We start from the raw sequence: 17,661 nt of genomic DNA, 5'->3' as shown, positions 1-17,661 counted from the left end.
CTGCAGCTGAGACTGAGCTGAATTTATCTGGTATCAGCAGTGTGTCACACTTATCTCATTTTTCTGCTCAAGATACAACTTCCTCCACCGCCACAGGGAGATAAGCACATCTCCAGCCACTCTGCTCCAGAAGTGACTGTCAGGATGCTTCGGGCTGACGCGACTCAGCTCTGTCTCACTTATCTCCTAGCAAAGTCTTACAGTCTCCAGACTCAGCAGCTGGCAGCTGCGTGGGTCGCTGCTTCAGCTGACCAGAAGGAGCCTACGGGAGCCCTAAAGGAAGATCTGTGCCTCTTGATCCCATAGCTGCTGATATCTTCCCAGATTTCACACGGAGTCCAAAACGTGTGCCTAAGTGTAGCGAGGGGCAGTGCAACTCTCTGAGATCACCTCAATGAAACAAGAGGCAGGCAGTGGTCTCCTCACCCATTGCTCTGCGCACAGAAAGGAGGAGCAGGGTCACACAGACCACATGGGCCACCACCAGAACTTTTCTTCCATTCAGGTGGAAGAAGCTGCTCCACCAGCTGCCATTCAGCAGCTTGGCCACAGAGCCCTGCCTGCAGCACGACACAGTGGCCACAGGCTCCAAAGTACCACCAATTACTTCTTAGCCCTGGAGAGGCAGCAGGACACCGATTTTATTCTCCAATGACTCAGATCCTCTTCAGCTCTACATCTAACTGTGCTCTAGAGAGGGCACGTCTTGGGAAAACACCAGCATATAGCTCTTCAGGACATGCCAAGACCTCTGCTGGATAATAGAGCCAGGGACATCAATTTTTAAAATTAAAAACAAAGGCCAGCTCTAGATGCTTACCTCATCTTGTCAAACTTACTAATCTGTGCAGGCATCATGACGCTACATATTTTTAATGCACCACGTAACAGTGGCTGACGGCTGCCTCCACTCCTAAAATGAATACTTCTGTGGAGGATGTACAGCAACATGAGAGCAAAGACATGGGATGATGCACTTTATGCATAATAACGTGCTTCAAAGAAAAATAAAGAATAAAAAATAAACAACTGTTTGAGTTCCGAGCTCTGGTATCCAAAGGCAAACGGTACTGTAAAAAGTCCGAGCCCTGAAGTGTTTTATTTAGGTTCCTACACCTCCACTCACAGAGGGAACAAAGTGCCCACAGTACAGCAGCTCTAAAATGCTGACAATTGCCAGTGCAGACAGATCGATTCCAATCTTAGCTTCGTAAGCACTGAGATCTGCTTGGGCTCCACGAAATGAACAGACATGTAAAAGGGATAAGGCAGGTTTCGAGTAAGAGTCAACTTCTTACAGAAATCACAGCAGCTTTACAGCTCTTGACTGGATGCATCTGACAACCTGTCTAATCTAGTCTACAGGACTTTCTTCCTACCTTACCTGCTCCTTTCTCGAGCTGTACCGACTTGTACTTATCCAGGAGTTCTCAAGGTAAAAAGTCAGCCACCACACCAGTAAGTCTCCTCTTCCTAACAACTGGATAATTATTTATTTTCAGTAATTTAGCATCTTCAGTGCCTGTATGTCGGAGAAGCAACTTTGTGTGCAAAGGCAACGTGAAGCTTTACTCAAGGCTTCTGGTTAATAAAGAATATATCTACAGAAATAAATCACTATGAAAGGATTAAAAAAAAATATCAAACATTCTTTGTAATGAATTCTTGGCCCCTGAACTGATCCTGCAGTCACTTCAGCGAGTTCCCACCTACGCATTCATGCACGCCGGCAGCCCAGAGATGTCATCAGGGAAAAGTGGAACAGGTTGCCCAAGGAGGCTGTGGATGCCTCATCCCTGCAGGCATTCAAGGCCAGGCTGGATGTGGTTCTGGGCAGCCTGGGCTGCTGGTTGGCGACCTGCACACAGCAGGGGGTTGAAATGAGTTGAGCACTGTGCTCCTTTGCAACCCAGGCCATTCTATGATTCTGTGATTCCCTCATCTATCCTTGCAGAGAATTGGATTCAGGCGCTGCCAGAACACCAGAACTGTTTGCACCTCGGCGTTTAAGGTTGATAGGTTGTTCCTGCTGGTCAAGAGATTGACACTGAATAAAACCTGAGGCACAGGGATGTCCAGTTCAGAGAGCTCAAACATTAACAGGGGACTTCTGCAGTGAGTGGAATTGCCTCCCGTGAGCCAGCTGAAGCAGCCTGCTGTTAGCACCCCCTGCCTGGCTGCAGCCACTCTGCTTCCCTTCATTCTCATGTTGCTCTTTCTCCATCTTGCACACAGCCCTGCCCAACGCAGCCATTAGAGCACAGGTATCAAAGAGGACCACTGACAGCAGTGCTGATCTGTACCAGTTAACCAGCAATGCCTTGGGAGAGAAAGAATCCATATTTGTGGTGCATTTAGTTTCTCATCATTAGGCACTTAATTACAATACATTCCTGTGCATTCAGCAACTATCTCGAGTGCAGTGCTCTGACCCAGGTAACTAATTGCTAATGGCTTCTGCATTTTCTTTCCCTCTTGCAGCATTTCTAGTGAAGAGGTAACACACTGGGATACGCCTCAGCTGAGTGATGCCCATGCACAACAGTAGGGATCACCAAGCCAAGCTCATGCCAGATGCAGACTGCCCTGTAGCCCCATCGGATGAGAAGTTTATAAATCAAGGCAGAATTACAGCCATAAGGCTTTTAAAAAAGACCCAAATTTATTACTGCATTTAGCAGCCAAACTGATGATCAAAGCACTTAGATGTAAAACCTCTGCTCCAGCACCAGAAACAAAGCGGCAAAGGGGAACCTAGAGAAATCCCATTAAAAAAATGCATCTATCACCTCAGAGAAGTGCATTTCAGAGCCAATTTCCTCTTCCCTGCCCCACCTCAGCAAGAGCTCTTTGCACATGATGCTTCTTGATTTTTAAGTACCAACATTAAATGAAAGGACTGCCTCGGCCACTGAAGATAAAGGCACAGATGCAGGCTTTGCATTATTGTTCCCACTAGGAGAAATGAAATTGAAGTGTTTGTGGTCTGTGTGTTTTTTTTTTTAATTATTTTTATTTCACACTGGTAGGAGTCCAGGTGATACCCTCAATGAGGGAGCAGATGGGTGCACTGCAAATAAAGAACAGCTTTTCAAAGAGCAAGGCTGAACAGTTTCTCCCTCAGTTTCAGTTCTCATTCATCCCATATGCCTGCCACTGCCCCAGGTCTGCTATGACACTGCCAGGTCATCTCCTCTTCCCAATGGGGTACAGAGAGAGCATCCCAGTTGCAGTGCAAAGCTCCCCCCAGTGCAAACCCAGGAAATTTATTCCAAATACTGAAACATGAGGCAAGGACACACATAAAAATGGAAATAGATCATTTTCTAAAAAGTCACAGAGGTGTTTTCACAGTTCAGAAGCTGCTCAGCAGCTCGTTAGAGGTGACAGGAGCAGCACTGCTGTGATGAGCACAGCGCTCACTATGGGGTCTCCAAGGCCTGACCAGTCAGCCCCACTGTCAGCTTAGCAGGGACTCTGACCCCACAGCTCCTGAGGAAGGCATCTCACGGAGAAAAGGCAGGGCCTGCTTCAGCAAGGGAGCAGCTCTGAGAAAACAGGCGGTCACTTAAATGTGACAGAGTTGTTCCAATTAGACTTCTGAGCGACAAACTGCCTGATGCTGTTGGCGCTGTACCTCACCATCACTCTCCCAACAACCTTTGAGATTGGCCTGCAACATTAATGTGAGCAGACAAAACTGCTCCTGCGAGGCAGGACCCAACCGAGCAAAAGGCAGCTTCCACCACCTCAGCATCCCCATGGTAACACCCCAGCCTACGCTCCTGCTCACTTCACAACCAGCACATTCTGCAGTGGGTTTGAGGACACCTCCACACCATACCTGTGCTGTTCGAGGCTGGAAGCAGCCTGAAGCCTTGAGGTGAGATTCTACCTCCCTTTGCCGGACTGAATCCAGGTTGCACAGGGATGCACTGGAGCAGCTGGGCCAGACCCATTGTCGGGATCCACCCCAGGATAGGGTAAGTCTCCATGGAGAAAAGGCAGGCTGCTGCTTACCTTGAGTCAGTACCTGCAGCTCCACAGCCCGGACATTGGAGAACTGAAGGTCCCTTGGAGACCATGTGGTAGCTGCAGTCCCATCACCCTGGCTTCATCAAAAGCCCAGCCCTCAGAGCACTCCCCTGACCCAAAGCCTTGTGCTGGAACTTCTCAAGCTCACTGTGAGTTCCTAACAGCACGAAAAACCTTCCTGCTGCATGGCTGCTACCTTCCACACACTCATACCCACTCCTCTGAAGTGACAACAGCCAGGGTGCAAACACCAGCAGTTGTTTCAGCGAAGTGTGTGCATGAAACACAGCAGCATCAGCAAACACTTTCCTCCTGCCAGCATTATCCATTGCTGTTTGCTTTGGGGAAGGTTGTGAGCTGTTCCTTTCTCACTACATCTTCATTGTTTCCACAGATGGCTGAAATGTCGCAGATGAATAAAGAGAAGAAGTGCAGATGACTTGTTTGAACTTAAAAATGAAGTTTATTCCATTTTCAGGTAATGATTAATTTTGGTCTGTGCTGATGCAAAGCTCTCCCAGTAGCATGCTGTTTTTGCTAATAACCACAGTGAACGTGAGTCAAGATCTGCCAGGCATCTCTGGCCCAAGGCCCACCATCACTGCAGCACTGAGCACACATTTTACTTGCTGGGATCTCCTCTTCTGCTTGAATCCCAGCTCATGTACTGCCACTCCCCCCATGCAGGAGGAATATCTCAAGAACTCCATTTGCCATTGTTCAACTTCATTGCCCCCGTGCCAACTTCTCATAGTTTCAATACATGGGTATAAAGAAATCTAAATCTCAGTGTGGGCTTCTGACACCTAAGGTGGCAGATGGGGACTCTGGTAATCTCTAGAACTCTTCATCTCATGAGCACTGGTGAGACCCTGAGTCGTTATTTTTTAAATACATTTTACTCTCTCCAGCCTTTTTACATTCACCTTTTACAACACTCCAGTCCTCTTCCCTGTCTTTCTTCTCAGCCTGTCACAAGGGGCACCCATTCCTCCTCTAAAGCCATTCCACAGACAGGATGGGAATATATCAGAAAGCTAGAAGAGCCAGCAAGGACTTTACAACAGCCTTGTAGTTAGAATGAATGCTCAACATGGGAGAGTGCTCTTCCTGGGAGCCTTCCCAGAGCTTCAGTCTGCATGAATAAAGCAGCACCGAACAGGGCCAGCAGAGGAGCAGGAGATGTCCTGGTCCTTAACAGATCCAGCTCCCTTAACAGATCCATGCTATGTCAGCTACAGTAGAGCCCAACCCTCCTTTTTTGCCGAATTCCTCTGAATACCTTAAAGATCAGGAGGAAAACAACAACAACAACAACTGAGCAATCCTAAGGGGTCAAATCCAGCCTGATCCAAAAGGGAAACAAAGGGAAGAAAATTGGTATATTGCCACCCCTGCAGTAACCAGACAGAACAGTCAGAGCACACTGAGCCACACACCGAAGAGGAGGTAAATGTTCCTCCTGAGTCACCCAGAGAAACCTCCTCCAGGATAACGCCCTGAAGACCTCCTGGAGCTAATTGCAGTATTTCTGAAACCTGATGCTCTCAGGCCTCCTATCAGGAATAATCAGAAACTGTAACCAACAAACACTCCTCCTCCCCTTCTCCTGCTACACCCTGCAGCATCCTGCCACCCTCTTTACCTCCAAAGGACTCTAAAACAGTCAAAGCAGAACTGATGATCCTCAGAGAACAAAATGCAGCAGAAATGAAGCAAGCTGAGGCAGCCTCTGCACATGTGGCATCTCCATGCAGATGGAGGGTCTGCTGTGCCTGCCTGAGCAGGTACCAGGCAGCTCTACCCTTCTGCCCAGGAGCTGAATTAGCAGCTAAAGCAGCAGAACAGATTCACACCTGGTCACAGACCTATCTCCTTCCATTCACTTTTAGGGTACTGCCTTAATCCCAGCTGCAGTCTTCTGGCACTGCAGGGAGCATCCCCACAAACACCAGGGGTTACTACAGCAGAAAGCAGACCTACGTCACCAGGTAAAGACACTCACAGTAAGAGCCCAGCTAGAAGCAGACACACAGGCACTGAGGACTCATTTCTACAACGTGCTGAGCTTTCTGCACCAATACATGCAAGTGAGAATTTAACTAGTGGATACCAGTGGGTGTGTGCAGCCATGACACTGCTTCTTCCCTGCTCCCTTCAGCCAAGCTGGTGAGCTGGAGCAACCTCAGCCGCTCCTAGATAAGTGCTCCATCCTCAACTGATGTCAAAGAACCCTTCATTTGTTCTGTAGGAGTCATCAGATCAAAGCTAACCACACAGCTCACACTCTGCTGAGCCAAAGGTGGAGTGTTCAGGAACTCGTAGAGCAGTGCTGAGGCACACAGGATTTCTGCAGGAAGAAAAGAGCTGATTTCTCTCATGCTGCACAACTGGGACGAAGAAAAGGGAGACAGATTTTCTATGTCCAACATTTTTATAGGAGAGCAGCCATTCTCCCATAGTTAGTTACAAAGAAATGCTACAGACTGTTAGACTGTATGCTGCAGAATTTCAGTAGATGACTTTAAAAGTATTTTTCCCCCTTTCCTATAAACATTCAGATTCATTTCTAGAGAGCTTTATTAATTTATTTCCCACTCAATGCTGACGGATCCCACAAAGGATTTTGGTATATTATGTGAACCTCTCTCTGCTCAGTTCTTATGTATAAGATAATTAAATTCACTTGGATCCAAATGGGAATTCCTGCTTTCCCTGCAGGAAAAGACAGAAACAGCTGCAAAAATAGCCCTGATAAAGGCTGCTTTTGCCATTCAGGAACATCTGTGAAGTCTGTCCAACCTTCACCTCCCCTCTGCCTCACCACACAGACTCTCCATCTCAGCTGCTCTGAACCCCAGCCTTCTCCTACTCTCTTCTCCCTCCCTCACCACCACGGGTCATTCTTATACCAAATACTCTCAGTAAGTAATGTGTCACTGGAGTTTCTTAAGGCTGTAGGAAAAGAATATATAAATCTCAAAGAAAACAGCAGTATATTGTCTTTAAGCTCTTCTACTCTCAAACTTAGCACAATTCAGCCAAGGACAACTTGAAGGTCATCAGAACAGATCCAAAGAAATAGGCTGGGACTCCATCTGGTTGACATACACCAGTGTGACTGGGCTTGCTCTTTGAGTAAGAAGCATTTTCCACTTGTACAGGTCTAAACAAACATACAGTTTACATACGATGTAAACATGACTCTACGTTGCATTCTATTTAATACATTTATCTCCATGGAAGAGTTCAAGACTACAGAACACCTTGATATTTATCCACACAAGACTTTCTGTGGAGTCTTTTGCAGCGAATTTAACATCCACAAAATGTTTTCTTTTCTCATAGAGAAGACACAGCCCTCCCAGATGCCCCCAGCCCATCAAACAGAACCCACCGCAGGCTGACAGGGACAGTTTCTGTGTCTAGAAAATTAATACATTAGCTAGCACATGCTGGTGTCCTCAACCTGGCAAGGCAAACTGCATTTTAACCTCTGCTGAAGAAAACCCCGGGAAGAAATCCAAAGGTTACCTCTACCAGGAAAGACAGATTGCTGCACATACACTATGCACAGCAACTCATGTACCACAACTCATATTTTTTTTATTCCTCAGTGAAAGCAAGACCTAGGAGTAACAAACCAGAGCAGAAGCCTCATGCAGTGCAGTTTTTCATTCTTCAGCTGAAGTGTCATCCAAGGACATCAGCTCGAGGAGCAAATTTATGGCAGGATGCACTGGAACTGAGCTTGTCCCCACAGCCACCCAATGCTTGAATCACCAAAGTGCCTTTTCTCCTCATGGGCTTCACACGGATCCACAGGGTGACTCTCCAGCCCCTCCGCTGCTGGGATCTCACACTGGCCCTTTGTAGTAAGTAAGTCGACACACTTTAATTCTAAGGCAGAAGTGGGTGCATGCACATGCAGACAAAAACAACGTACATCATCTCTTACCTGAGCCATTTCTGCCTTCAGGATGATTTTGTGAAAGGTATTCTCCAAAAGCCCTTGCCGCTCTGTGCATCCAAGCATCACCGACAGCAGCAGTAAGAGAAAGAAGAGATGGACAGTGGTTGAATTCCAAGGAAGGAAGGGACAGTTCAACACACACTGCTGCCTTTCCCTCAGCTTCAGGTGACATCAACTGAAACAAGCCGCAGTGGCAGCTCCTCTATTAACACACCTCAGCTTTTCCCCAGCCAAAGCATTTCCTTACACAGAGTTGCACTACAACCCTGGCAGAGAAACAACAGACAAAACCAGTGGTAAGACAAAAAAAAAATTCTCTTTGTGTGCAACTTGGCCTGGTTTCTGCAGTGCCTGTATCTCCCAGTTAGGAGCTGGATCACAGCTCCAAGCACCACGATCACAGCTCCTGCAGCTCTGAGGGAAAGGAAACCCATCCCAGTCCCAACCATCACCACAGTCTGTCTTCTACTCCAGTTACAAGTGCTCTTATTTGTGAACAATTGTACCTAGATATTAATGCTAACACCCATTTCACCTGCCTGATCCCTAAATTATCCATCACCAACAACGTCAGTATTTGGACCACTGGCAACCCATAAAAACCTCTTGCTGTTCTTCAATAGATTCAGGTTCCATGAATGACTGAGATTTTACTGAAATATATTACAGCTCAACCAGGGAGAGTGAGCTCAAACCTTATTGCACATCAAGAGAGCAAAACTACAAATACTCCAACCTGGGAGCTCTCTGCATTTAACCCACAGAGGAAAGGAAAGGTCAAGGCATGCATTCCCTCACATAAATACTGGGTGGAGACTCACGAACAGCAAGATCAAACAGGCACCCACCTCCCTGGTAAGTCAAGCCAAGCACTCAGCCTGCTAGCACACAGACAGCTCTTGTGGAGGAGGAGAGGAAGACATGGGACAACTGGGAGGATTTTCCATGCCTCGAAACATCCCACCCCAGTTCTAGATGCTATAAAAGACTAAGCTCCGGAAGGTGCTACATGTCCAAGTGAAAGCAGCTTTGACCTCCAAATCAACCTTCCGCCTTGCTACCCAACACCACTGCACATCTCAACCTGTGTGGCCAGGATTTTCTCCCATTGCTTTCACTCGTCTCCTCCCAAAGGGAAGCACAACGTACCTCTCAGTGACCACAACTGGAAGGAGTGGGAAGTGCATTTGTCAACCACAGCCAGCTAAAGAGGATTGATGTGAAAGATTAAAGAACAATTTAGGCTCTTTGGAGCTAAACTTCAGCGCAGACAAATCTGAAGAGCTCTGATGCAGCACAGCTACAGCTGTGCAAGAAGAAAAGTATAACCCTTCTGCATCACTACAGGCCACATGCAGCGCTGAGGTTTTTCTTTTATCCAGGTTCCTGCTTGTCTAGGACCAGGATGTACTTCTAACATCAGCCTGAGGTGCCAGCTGCCCAAATTGCATTGCCCAAAGCCTACGCACCCCCAGAGATGGTCATGCACAGTCATGTGGAAGAGCTGTACAACTAGCACAGCAGTCTGCAAGGAGCAAACTGTCATGGTTCACCCAGGCAGGAAGACAGCACCTCATGAATCGTCCTTGCATCCACTACCCTTTGGTCTCAGCAAAATGCAGAACTTGGTCTTGGGGCAACAGAGAAAAACTTGAGAGCTGAAGCTGCTCTTGTAGCCCAGCAGAGAAGGGCAGAGGCTCAGCCAAAAGCCAGGACTGGGCTCATTGGCAGCAGCAGGCTATGCTGGAGACTTCCAGCCTCTCTTCCACTAGACAGCAGGACACACATCCTCCAAAAAGGCTTCAAAGTTTATCCAGAGCAACATCAGTCACTTGATCGATGAAAATAATAATGAGAAAAATATCAGGGAGAGAGCACAGGGACTTGCACTAAAAGATACTCTAAAATTCAAAGATAAAGTTTATTTTGTAACTAGTTCAAAAGCTCCAAGAGCACCTATCGCTTTCCTCCATTCATCTCCACCAATGCCTGAAGCAGAACTGTCTGCTTTAGAACATGATCCAAGGCTTCACCTTTAGCTTGCAAACCATGCTCAAAAAATTAGCACCAATCGTTACTTAAGACCCAACGTACAAATGATGGGCCAGAGGAGCACTGCTGCACTCCATCCCTCTCATTCTAAGCAAAAACAGTCATCCAGAGCCCGAGCTCAGAGGTGCTGCACAGCCTCCAGCCTCCCCCTTCTCATCCCCAGCAGACGGGGCAGCAGGGCAGAACCTTGCAGGCCAGACCCCAACATCTCAGCCCTCTCCTCACAGAGCAGAAGCACGGGGCTACTCAGAAACATGCTGCCAACACCAGCTGAGCCCGCAGCTCCGTCCCTGCCATCCCACTGCACTGCTCTTCATGCTGCTGGTCAGCCTAAGAGCAAACAGCCCTGGATGCCTGATCACAGCTCTCCAGTGACAGTTAATAAGCCAGTGAAGCCTGCAAAGCACAATGTGCAATGGGGGTTTTCCAGCCAATTGCACTGCAAACTCCAGACTAATTGTTTGCCTATTATCTCAGTGGTTCCCTTCTACATTTCTGCCTCTCAAGTGCCACTGAGGCTGTGCCTCAGCAGATCTCCCACAGATGCCCACACATGCCTCTTGCCAAGGGCACTCGGATGGCCACACTCGTTCCTTATGCCTGGCCTCACCTTGCCAAGCCTCCTGTCCTCCTTCCCTGCCCTCGCTGTGCTCACTCACCCCAGTTTGCCAGCACCTGCCAGCATCATTAATGTGCCACTCACCGTCCCTGGCTATGTGCTGACATGATTGAAATAAAGCAGAGCAAAACTCAAGCAGCTGGTAACTGCTCTATTCTGTGTCTCAGCCACTACAGCCAAAAAAGCCCATCAAGCCCTCTGATGGCTCTGGACAGTAATCCTTCTGCTGGGCTGGAAAGACACATGTGATTTAACTTGTAAGAGAAGGAAAAAAGAAACTTGTTTCAGATGAGTGAGATGAAGTGCAAGGTGCCTTACATGGACACAAGGAGATGAGCTATAGCCCTGCGTGTGTGACACTGTGAAAGCAGCATACAAATGAGCAGGTAGCTACTGAGAGGCAATCAGCTGATGCCACAAGTTCAGCCCTGACTCATCTAGAGGAAGGTTTTCATTTTGGTGACAGACCAGACCTGCACATAACTCAGTCAGTACAGTTTGATGTAACCAGACATCAACCAGAACCCACTGCCTCGGTGCACTGAGCTACTGAGTGCAACCAGCAAGGAGAATGCTGCCTGTGCCCCAGAGCAAACACTACTGTCTTCTTCGGCTTCTCCTCCAACAGAACTACTTCCAGAGTGCAGAGGGTGGGGTGGGACAACGCAGGCAAAGGAAGCTGCCCTTCTGCAGTCATCTCTCAGCACTCACAGTGCTGGTGTCAGGGCTGGAGCCGTGCATGGAAGGCTGAGATCTGGCAGAGAAGCAGAGAAGGTTTAGACAAAAATTTGCTAGAAGGAGGAAAGCCGCTAAATAACAGAGATATCAATTACAGCGTGATGAGTGTGGAATAGCCTTTATGTCTCTGAAATAATCACATCAACAGGATAAAAGGAGCCTTGATGTGTACTGGCAGCTACGGGAAATTGATGCACACAAATTTATGCACTCCTCTAAACTGACACTGAAGTAAGCTAAAAAATGTGTATTGAAACGCTCACAAATACATGAAAGCACTGTGGTAACTCCATTTTGAGCACTGCAGCAGGATAAGCAAAAGTCAGAGTACTCAGAAGTATTGTACTGAAAGAGAAAAGCACACCTTCTCGTGCATGTTGAGAAGTAGTGCTCAGGAGGTGCTGCAGGAATCTGCTGTGACAGCATGTGACAGTGCTGGGCATCAGAAAAACAGGAGCAAGAGAGCCCTGCACCATTGGGACTTACATCCAACAGCAGCCCTGGGAGCACCACAGCATGTCCATCCTTAGCAGCTCCATCACACAGAAGCCACTGATGCTCACAGTGGTTAAACCCCACGTCAGCACCATGCTGACAAAAGTTGGCCTGCAATAGCTAAGTAACAGAAAAACTGTCACTCTCGGGAAAAGGAAAACCACTGCTGAGATCCTGAAGTCAAAGTTTGCACCGTCTCGGAGGAATTTATATTTACAAAGCTCTGACAGGAGGAGAGAGAACAGAGCAGGTAATCAAAACATGGGAGTTCATACCATCCACGGGAAAATTCACAAGCAGAAAAAAGGAATCCAGACTCCACTAAGAACCCCGACCTAAGCCAGAAATGACTCGACAATAAGAAACCTGAGGTAAGGAGTGCATTTGGGTATCTCGGTATTTTGACAGCGCAAGACAGACACTTTCTGAGCCTTTGTGGACTTGTTTTAAACCATCCTATGGCCTCAACAGTCAGCAAAGGGGGAGCGAGGCAGAATTCTCCCTTCTGCAAGGGGCAAACACCAAAGTCCTGACACTTCGGTGTCAGATAAAGCACATACTCAATTCATACATGTCCCGTGATAACTACGTCAAGGAGAAGTTCTGGAACATCCAGCAGAAGCCTCGTGTCCTCTACAAGCACTGCTGCACTCCCCACAGGAAAGCTACAAATCAGAGAAATACCAAGTGGAGCTGCAGTTTATTGCCACATCTGGGATGTCAGCATCGTTCTGTAGGGCTAAAGGCAGTGAGGACAGAGAGAGCCATTTCTAAAGGCTTTGGTTCGTCTCTGCCCTTGAAAGCAAGCTGAGGAAGCCAAGGAGAGCGTGTCCGATGCTTCTCGGGTCTGATGGGAACATGCAGACACCCAAAGCACAGCAGCCAGAGCTGCTGGCAGAGGGGCAGCACCAAGGTCACAGCGCAAGGACAAGGACACATCCCTGCCATCCGCAGGCATGCCCCGGGAGCTGCAAGGCAAAAAAAAAGCACACACATGAAAGACAGAGCACGACAGCAAGATCTCACAGCCACACGATTAAAATCTGAGCAAAGCAATGCCGCTGAGCCAGCACCACTTTCAGGGTGCCGGACTGGAGCTGTGTGCTGCAGCTTCCTCAGGAGAGGACAGGACAGCAGAAACCAAAGACACAGCAGCATGGATGCCCTCAGTGATGCTAATGCAGAGCAACTTTGCCATTATTTTTGAGGAGCTATGTAAAAGTCCTAACACACAACACACTGCGTGGAGCTTAATGAATTCTCCTGGGACAGGTGATCCCCTGAGCACTCTGCAGAGATTTTAATTGAAGAAGCTTGGGCGCATGCACCTTCTGCTTGGATCACATCCCTCACAGCAGCAAACAAACGATGCTCCCCGTTCAGTAAGAGGGGTGAATGTGCACACACACTCCAGCTGCATGCAATCAAAATACATCAGCAGCTGCTTGAACTTGCGGTGCATTTCAGGATGCGATTTTTTCCTTTCAAAAAGTCACCTGCCCCAGGTGAAATACGGACAGCAGAGCTCAAGAGGTGCTGGGAAATAATCCCAGAGCATCTCTCCCTGCAGCATAAATGCAAGGCTCCAAAACTGACTACATGAAACTGAGGGGGGCCAGATCATCGCAGCAGCATTACCCACGCAGGTGATCCAAGCCCCCAGCCCTCTGGGGAAGGGCAGAGCAGCATATCTGTGTGCCTTACCTACCATCCTGCAAAGCCCTCTCTGTAAAGAAATGAGATGAGGACATGTGGGATGCAGAAGGAAGACCCAGGGCAGAGGAGAAGAGACAATGTGCACTGGGAAGCTTGGAGAAATCTTCCAGCAGGTGGATGCTGTCTGCTGTAGAAATGCTGAGGATGGCTGTGACTGCACGAGGCAGAGGCTGACACGTGCAGCTAAGAGCCAAACCAGCAGTGCTTGCTCCCCACCAGCACCACCTTCACACAAAGGAGCAACGCAAGGAGCTCCGTGTTCCCTGCCCTCCCCAAAGGCTTCTTCAATTGGACATTCATTCAGCTGGACAGAGCAGCACTGCATAACAGCCAGCCTGACCACCCCTCAGGGACTTCATGTTTCACAGCCCACCCTCCCAACCCTTCTGGTCAAAGCACACAACTCACACCCCTACCAGACACCTCCGAGCTCCCACGCAGCAGCAGCAGCCGCCTGTCAGTAGCTGCAGCACACACATAGCCAACCAGAACCTGAACTCTGCAGATTTCACACTACACGAGTAGTGTGCCCATCCTGATGTGGGCAGTTGCATTCCAAATGCGCTAGCTGCTCTCAAACACCCACACTACCATTTGAAATCTTCTCGCCTGTTACAGAATATGCTGTTTGTGTGCCTGACTGCCTAACCGTACACCCAGAGCCCCATTACAGCACTCAAGGTGCATTTTATGTCATTTCTTTCCAACCACCTGGCTGACATCTGCCAAAAAGAATCTCACTGCCGAACCTCTGAACACCACCGAAAGCGCTCAGGTTTTCAGCTATGAACACAGCACACTGCAACGTGGGGAGAAGTTCCACGCTCTGCCTCGACAGCTTTCTCCAGATGCACTCCAGAATTTACAACACAAAAGAACAGCACCACACAGACAGCTTTGGTGGTGCTCCCTTCAAGCCCTCAGACCTTCCATGGACAGTGAGATGCCATAATGCTGAGCCCCAGCCTCACAGAGGTGACGGCAGCACAGATCAAGCCCTACACACCACTCCAGGCTGTTCCGATGCAATTCTGTCTGACACAAAGGAGGTTACATAACGTAGCTGAAAAGTTTATTTCTTCCCTTTTTCCCCAGCAGCACAGAGCTCATCTGGATGTAGCAAAGCCCCGGACAGACCTGCCCAGCACGCAGCTGTGCTGGAAGGGACCCTGAAGAGCTGCTCCATGCCCTGACACCCAGCTGCAGTGAGGCAGGAGGGTCGAGTCCGTCCTGCCCAGCAATGGGCAGAGCTCCTCCGCGATGGCTTTGCGAACCGAGGCACGGTCACCCACCAACACGTTTTGTAGGATGTCCTACGCCTGCCACTCATAAGCACCACGGGCTACAAGCACAGTCAGCGAAACCTTACGCTGTAAGGCAAGCACAAAAGCACCACAGGACCCACAGCCACAGAACCCAAACCTCTCACTGCTCAGCACGGCGGCTCCGGGCACTGCAGAAGCGGGCAGATCCGATGGGTTCTGCGGCGTGTTTCCCAGGGCTGAGGGATGCTCCCGCAGCAGGTTTCCCACACAGCAGAACGGGAGCCCTTAAGGAACGCTGCCCCCGGACGCACAGATGGCATTTCAGCCGATTAGAAGCCGGCCAGCGGACTGACGGTTTGCGAAGCCCCAGAGCTCCGCTCTGCCGGAGCCTCGGACGGTGCGGGCGCAGCGGTGACCCGCACACACGGCTCAGCGCCGGGCGGGGTCCGCCGAGCCGCCTTCGTGGGGACGCGCCCCCCACCCCCATCCCACCACCCACCTCACTTTGGCCGCCACCGACGACATGGCCTCGTTCCTCAGCGTCTTCCTTTTGGACACGGCTGTGCCCATATTCGCGCGGGGGATGACTGCCGGAGGAGCGCTCATCGCACGAGCCCGAGGCCGCCCATGCCGCGGCGGGGCCGGGTGCCGGGCCGCTCCCCGCGCTCAGCGCCCCGCCATGCCGCCCCGCTGCCCCCGGCGAGTGCGGCTCTCCGCCGCGGCCGCTGCCTGCTCATTGACTGCGGCAGGAGGGAGGGCCGGGGCGCGGCCGGCCGCCCAGGAAGCGCCGCTATATTTGGCCGCCGGCTCCCTCCTCCGCCCCCGCCTCCTGACATCATGGCGGGCGGCCCGAAGGGGCGCGGAGCTGCGCTGAGGTGAGGCGGTGCGCGCCGTCGGGTTTAACGCTGCTCGGTTGCAAAGCGCTCCGAGGGCGGGCGGGCGCTGGTGGGCTCTCTAGTGACAGCGGTGGAACCTGAAGCTGCTGAGGAAAAGGTCATCCACCGAGAAGGCGATCGGGCACTGCGGCAGCCTCCCCTGAGGGCTGCTCGTGGCCCCTGGCAGAGCTCAAGGAGCGGCTGGGCAACGCTCTCCAACGTATGGTCTGACCTTTGGGTGCCCTGGGTGGAGCCAGGAGTTGGACTCCATGATCCTTATAGATCCTTTCCAACTCAGGATGTTCTGCCTTGCTTTTTCTTCACCTAGGTATGTCGCTGGCTCTCTGCCCATCAGGGAGCTTTTATGGCAGAGATGGAAAATCCTGAAAACAGAATCACGGAACCACCGAGATTGGAAAAGACCTTCAAGATCATGCAGTCCAACCATCCACCTATCACCAATAGTGCTCACTAAACCACATCCCTCAACACAAAATCCAAACTTTCTTTGAGCCCCATCAGGGTTGCTGACTCCACCACCTCCCTGGGCTGCCCATTCCAGTGCCTGAACACTCCTTCAGAAAAGTGGTATTTCCTAGCATCCAGCCTAAATCTGCCCTGGCGCAGCTTGAAGCCATTCCCTCTGGTTCTATCACCGGTTACACGAGAGAAGAGGCCGACCCTGAGCTCACAACAGCCTCCCTTCAGGCAGTTACAGAGAGCAGTCAGGTCTCCCCTGAGCTCCTCTTCTCCACACTGAACATTCCCAGCTCCTTCAGCTGCTCCTCATCAGCCCTGTGCTCCAGACCCCTCACCAGCTTTGTCGCCCTTCTTTGAACCCGCTCCACGGCCTCCATGTCTTTCTTGCAGCGAGGGGAATCAATGCAGACTTATCTTAATTTCTTGAAGAGTTCTTGCAATTATTTGGTTCTATTAATCTACAACTTGGAAAGCAAAGCAAGTCATTTAGAGAGCAGAAAACCCAACTGCTCCGCTGTGTACGGACACAAGGATCTCGCTGCCTGGGTTTTATCACACAAAGCACCATGAATAGCAAACCTGCAGAAATGCATCTCTGCTTGGATACCAGCTGTGAGAGAAAAAGTTCCCTGTGTGTAGAATGAAGATATCACCCTGCTTTTTAGTTTAGACTGAAGGAGAGGTGCTAAATGGCATCAGCCTCTCCATCACTGCCACCGGGAGAGCTGGTCACTGTGCCCTGCTCACTTGTCAGGGCTGCCCACACTGACATCACTCGTCCCATGGGGTTTGCAGCCCGAGCAGGATGAGCACGGCTCAGCTGTTACCCAGTGACAAACTAAGTGATGAGGTGATAAATGCTATAATCTCGCTGCGATGTGCTAATATCAGAGAGCAGTTAGGGCAGGTGTGCCCCAGTCCTGTGTGCAGGAAGTGAGGATGGTAGAGCTGCCTGTGTAACTCAGTGCCCAGCCTTATTAGCCCTGCCACAAACAGCCATCTGGAGGTGCACAGCCTTATTAGCCCTGCCACAGCCCAAGCCTTTTACTGTGCTTACCCCCACTTTTCTTTTTACCAAATAGCTGGAGGAAAAAATGCTCTTTATTCCATAATATTTAAATATTTTGCCTGTGGTAGAAAATGCTGTTCAAAAAAAGAAGAAAATCAACAGACCTTTCTACTCTAACCCTACATAATCCCCCCCAGATCTACATGGGAACACCCTGAAGTTCCCATCAGTGATATGGTTTGGATCCAAAACAAGACCCAGCATCAATGTACTGGATTTCTTCTCACAGAAGGAGATCCCCATTAAACATCTAACAGTCATAAGCCACCCCCCCTAATTTTTTATTTTTATTTTTTGTACACCAAAGTGTTTCTCCAACAGAAAGTAAGAGAGAATCCATTTGT

General features: G+C 49.7%; 1 protein-coding gene across 5 annotated transcripts in view; it reads right to left on the bottom strand.

The window, feature by feature from the left end:
• NSMF (NMDA receptor synaptonuclear signaling and neuronal migration factor) overlaps window positions 1-15,605 on the bottom strand; it is a 46,270-nt gene extending 30,665 nt beyond the window's left edge. For 4 of the 5 annotated variants that reach the window (XM_052667670.1, XM_052667671.1, XM_052667666.1 and 1 more), the window contains exons 1-2: window positions 15,393-15,605; window positions 7,994-8,055 (exon numbers count right to left, since the gene is read on the bottom strand). In XM_052667670.1, the coding sequence (XP_052523630.1) occupies window positions 7,994-8,055; window positions 15,393-15,499 (169 nt within the window). In that variant the 5' untranslated portion in view covers window positions 15,500-15,605. The remainder of the gene's footprint in view (window positions 1-7,993; window positions 8,056-15,392) is intronic. The other variant, XM_052667669.1, reaches the window with a different exon arrangement.
• Window positions 15,606-17,661: the final 2,056 nt, after the last annotated feature.

This window comes from Tympanuchus pallidicinctus, unplaced genomic scaffold (genome assembly GCF_026119805.1).
Source record: "Tympanuchus pallidicinctus isolate F22 unplaced genomic scaffold, pur_lepc_1.0 scaffold8, whole genome shotgun sequence".
Taxonomy (NCBI): domain Eukaryota; kingdom Metazoa; phylum Chordata; class Aves; order Galliformes; family Phasianidae; genus Tympanuchus; species Tympanuchus pallidicinctus.
The sequence above is the reverse complement of the archived record's forward strand: the minus strand, read 5'-3'. Positions and strand labels throughout refer to the sequence as shown.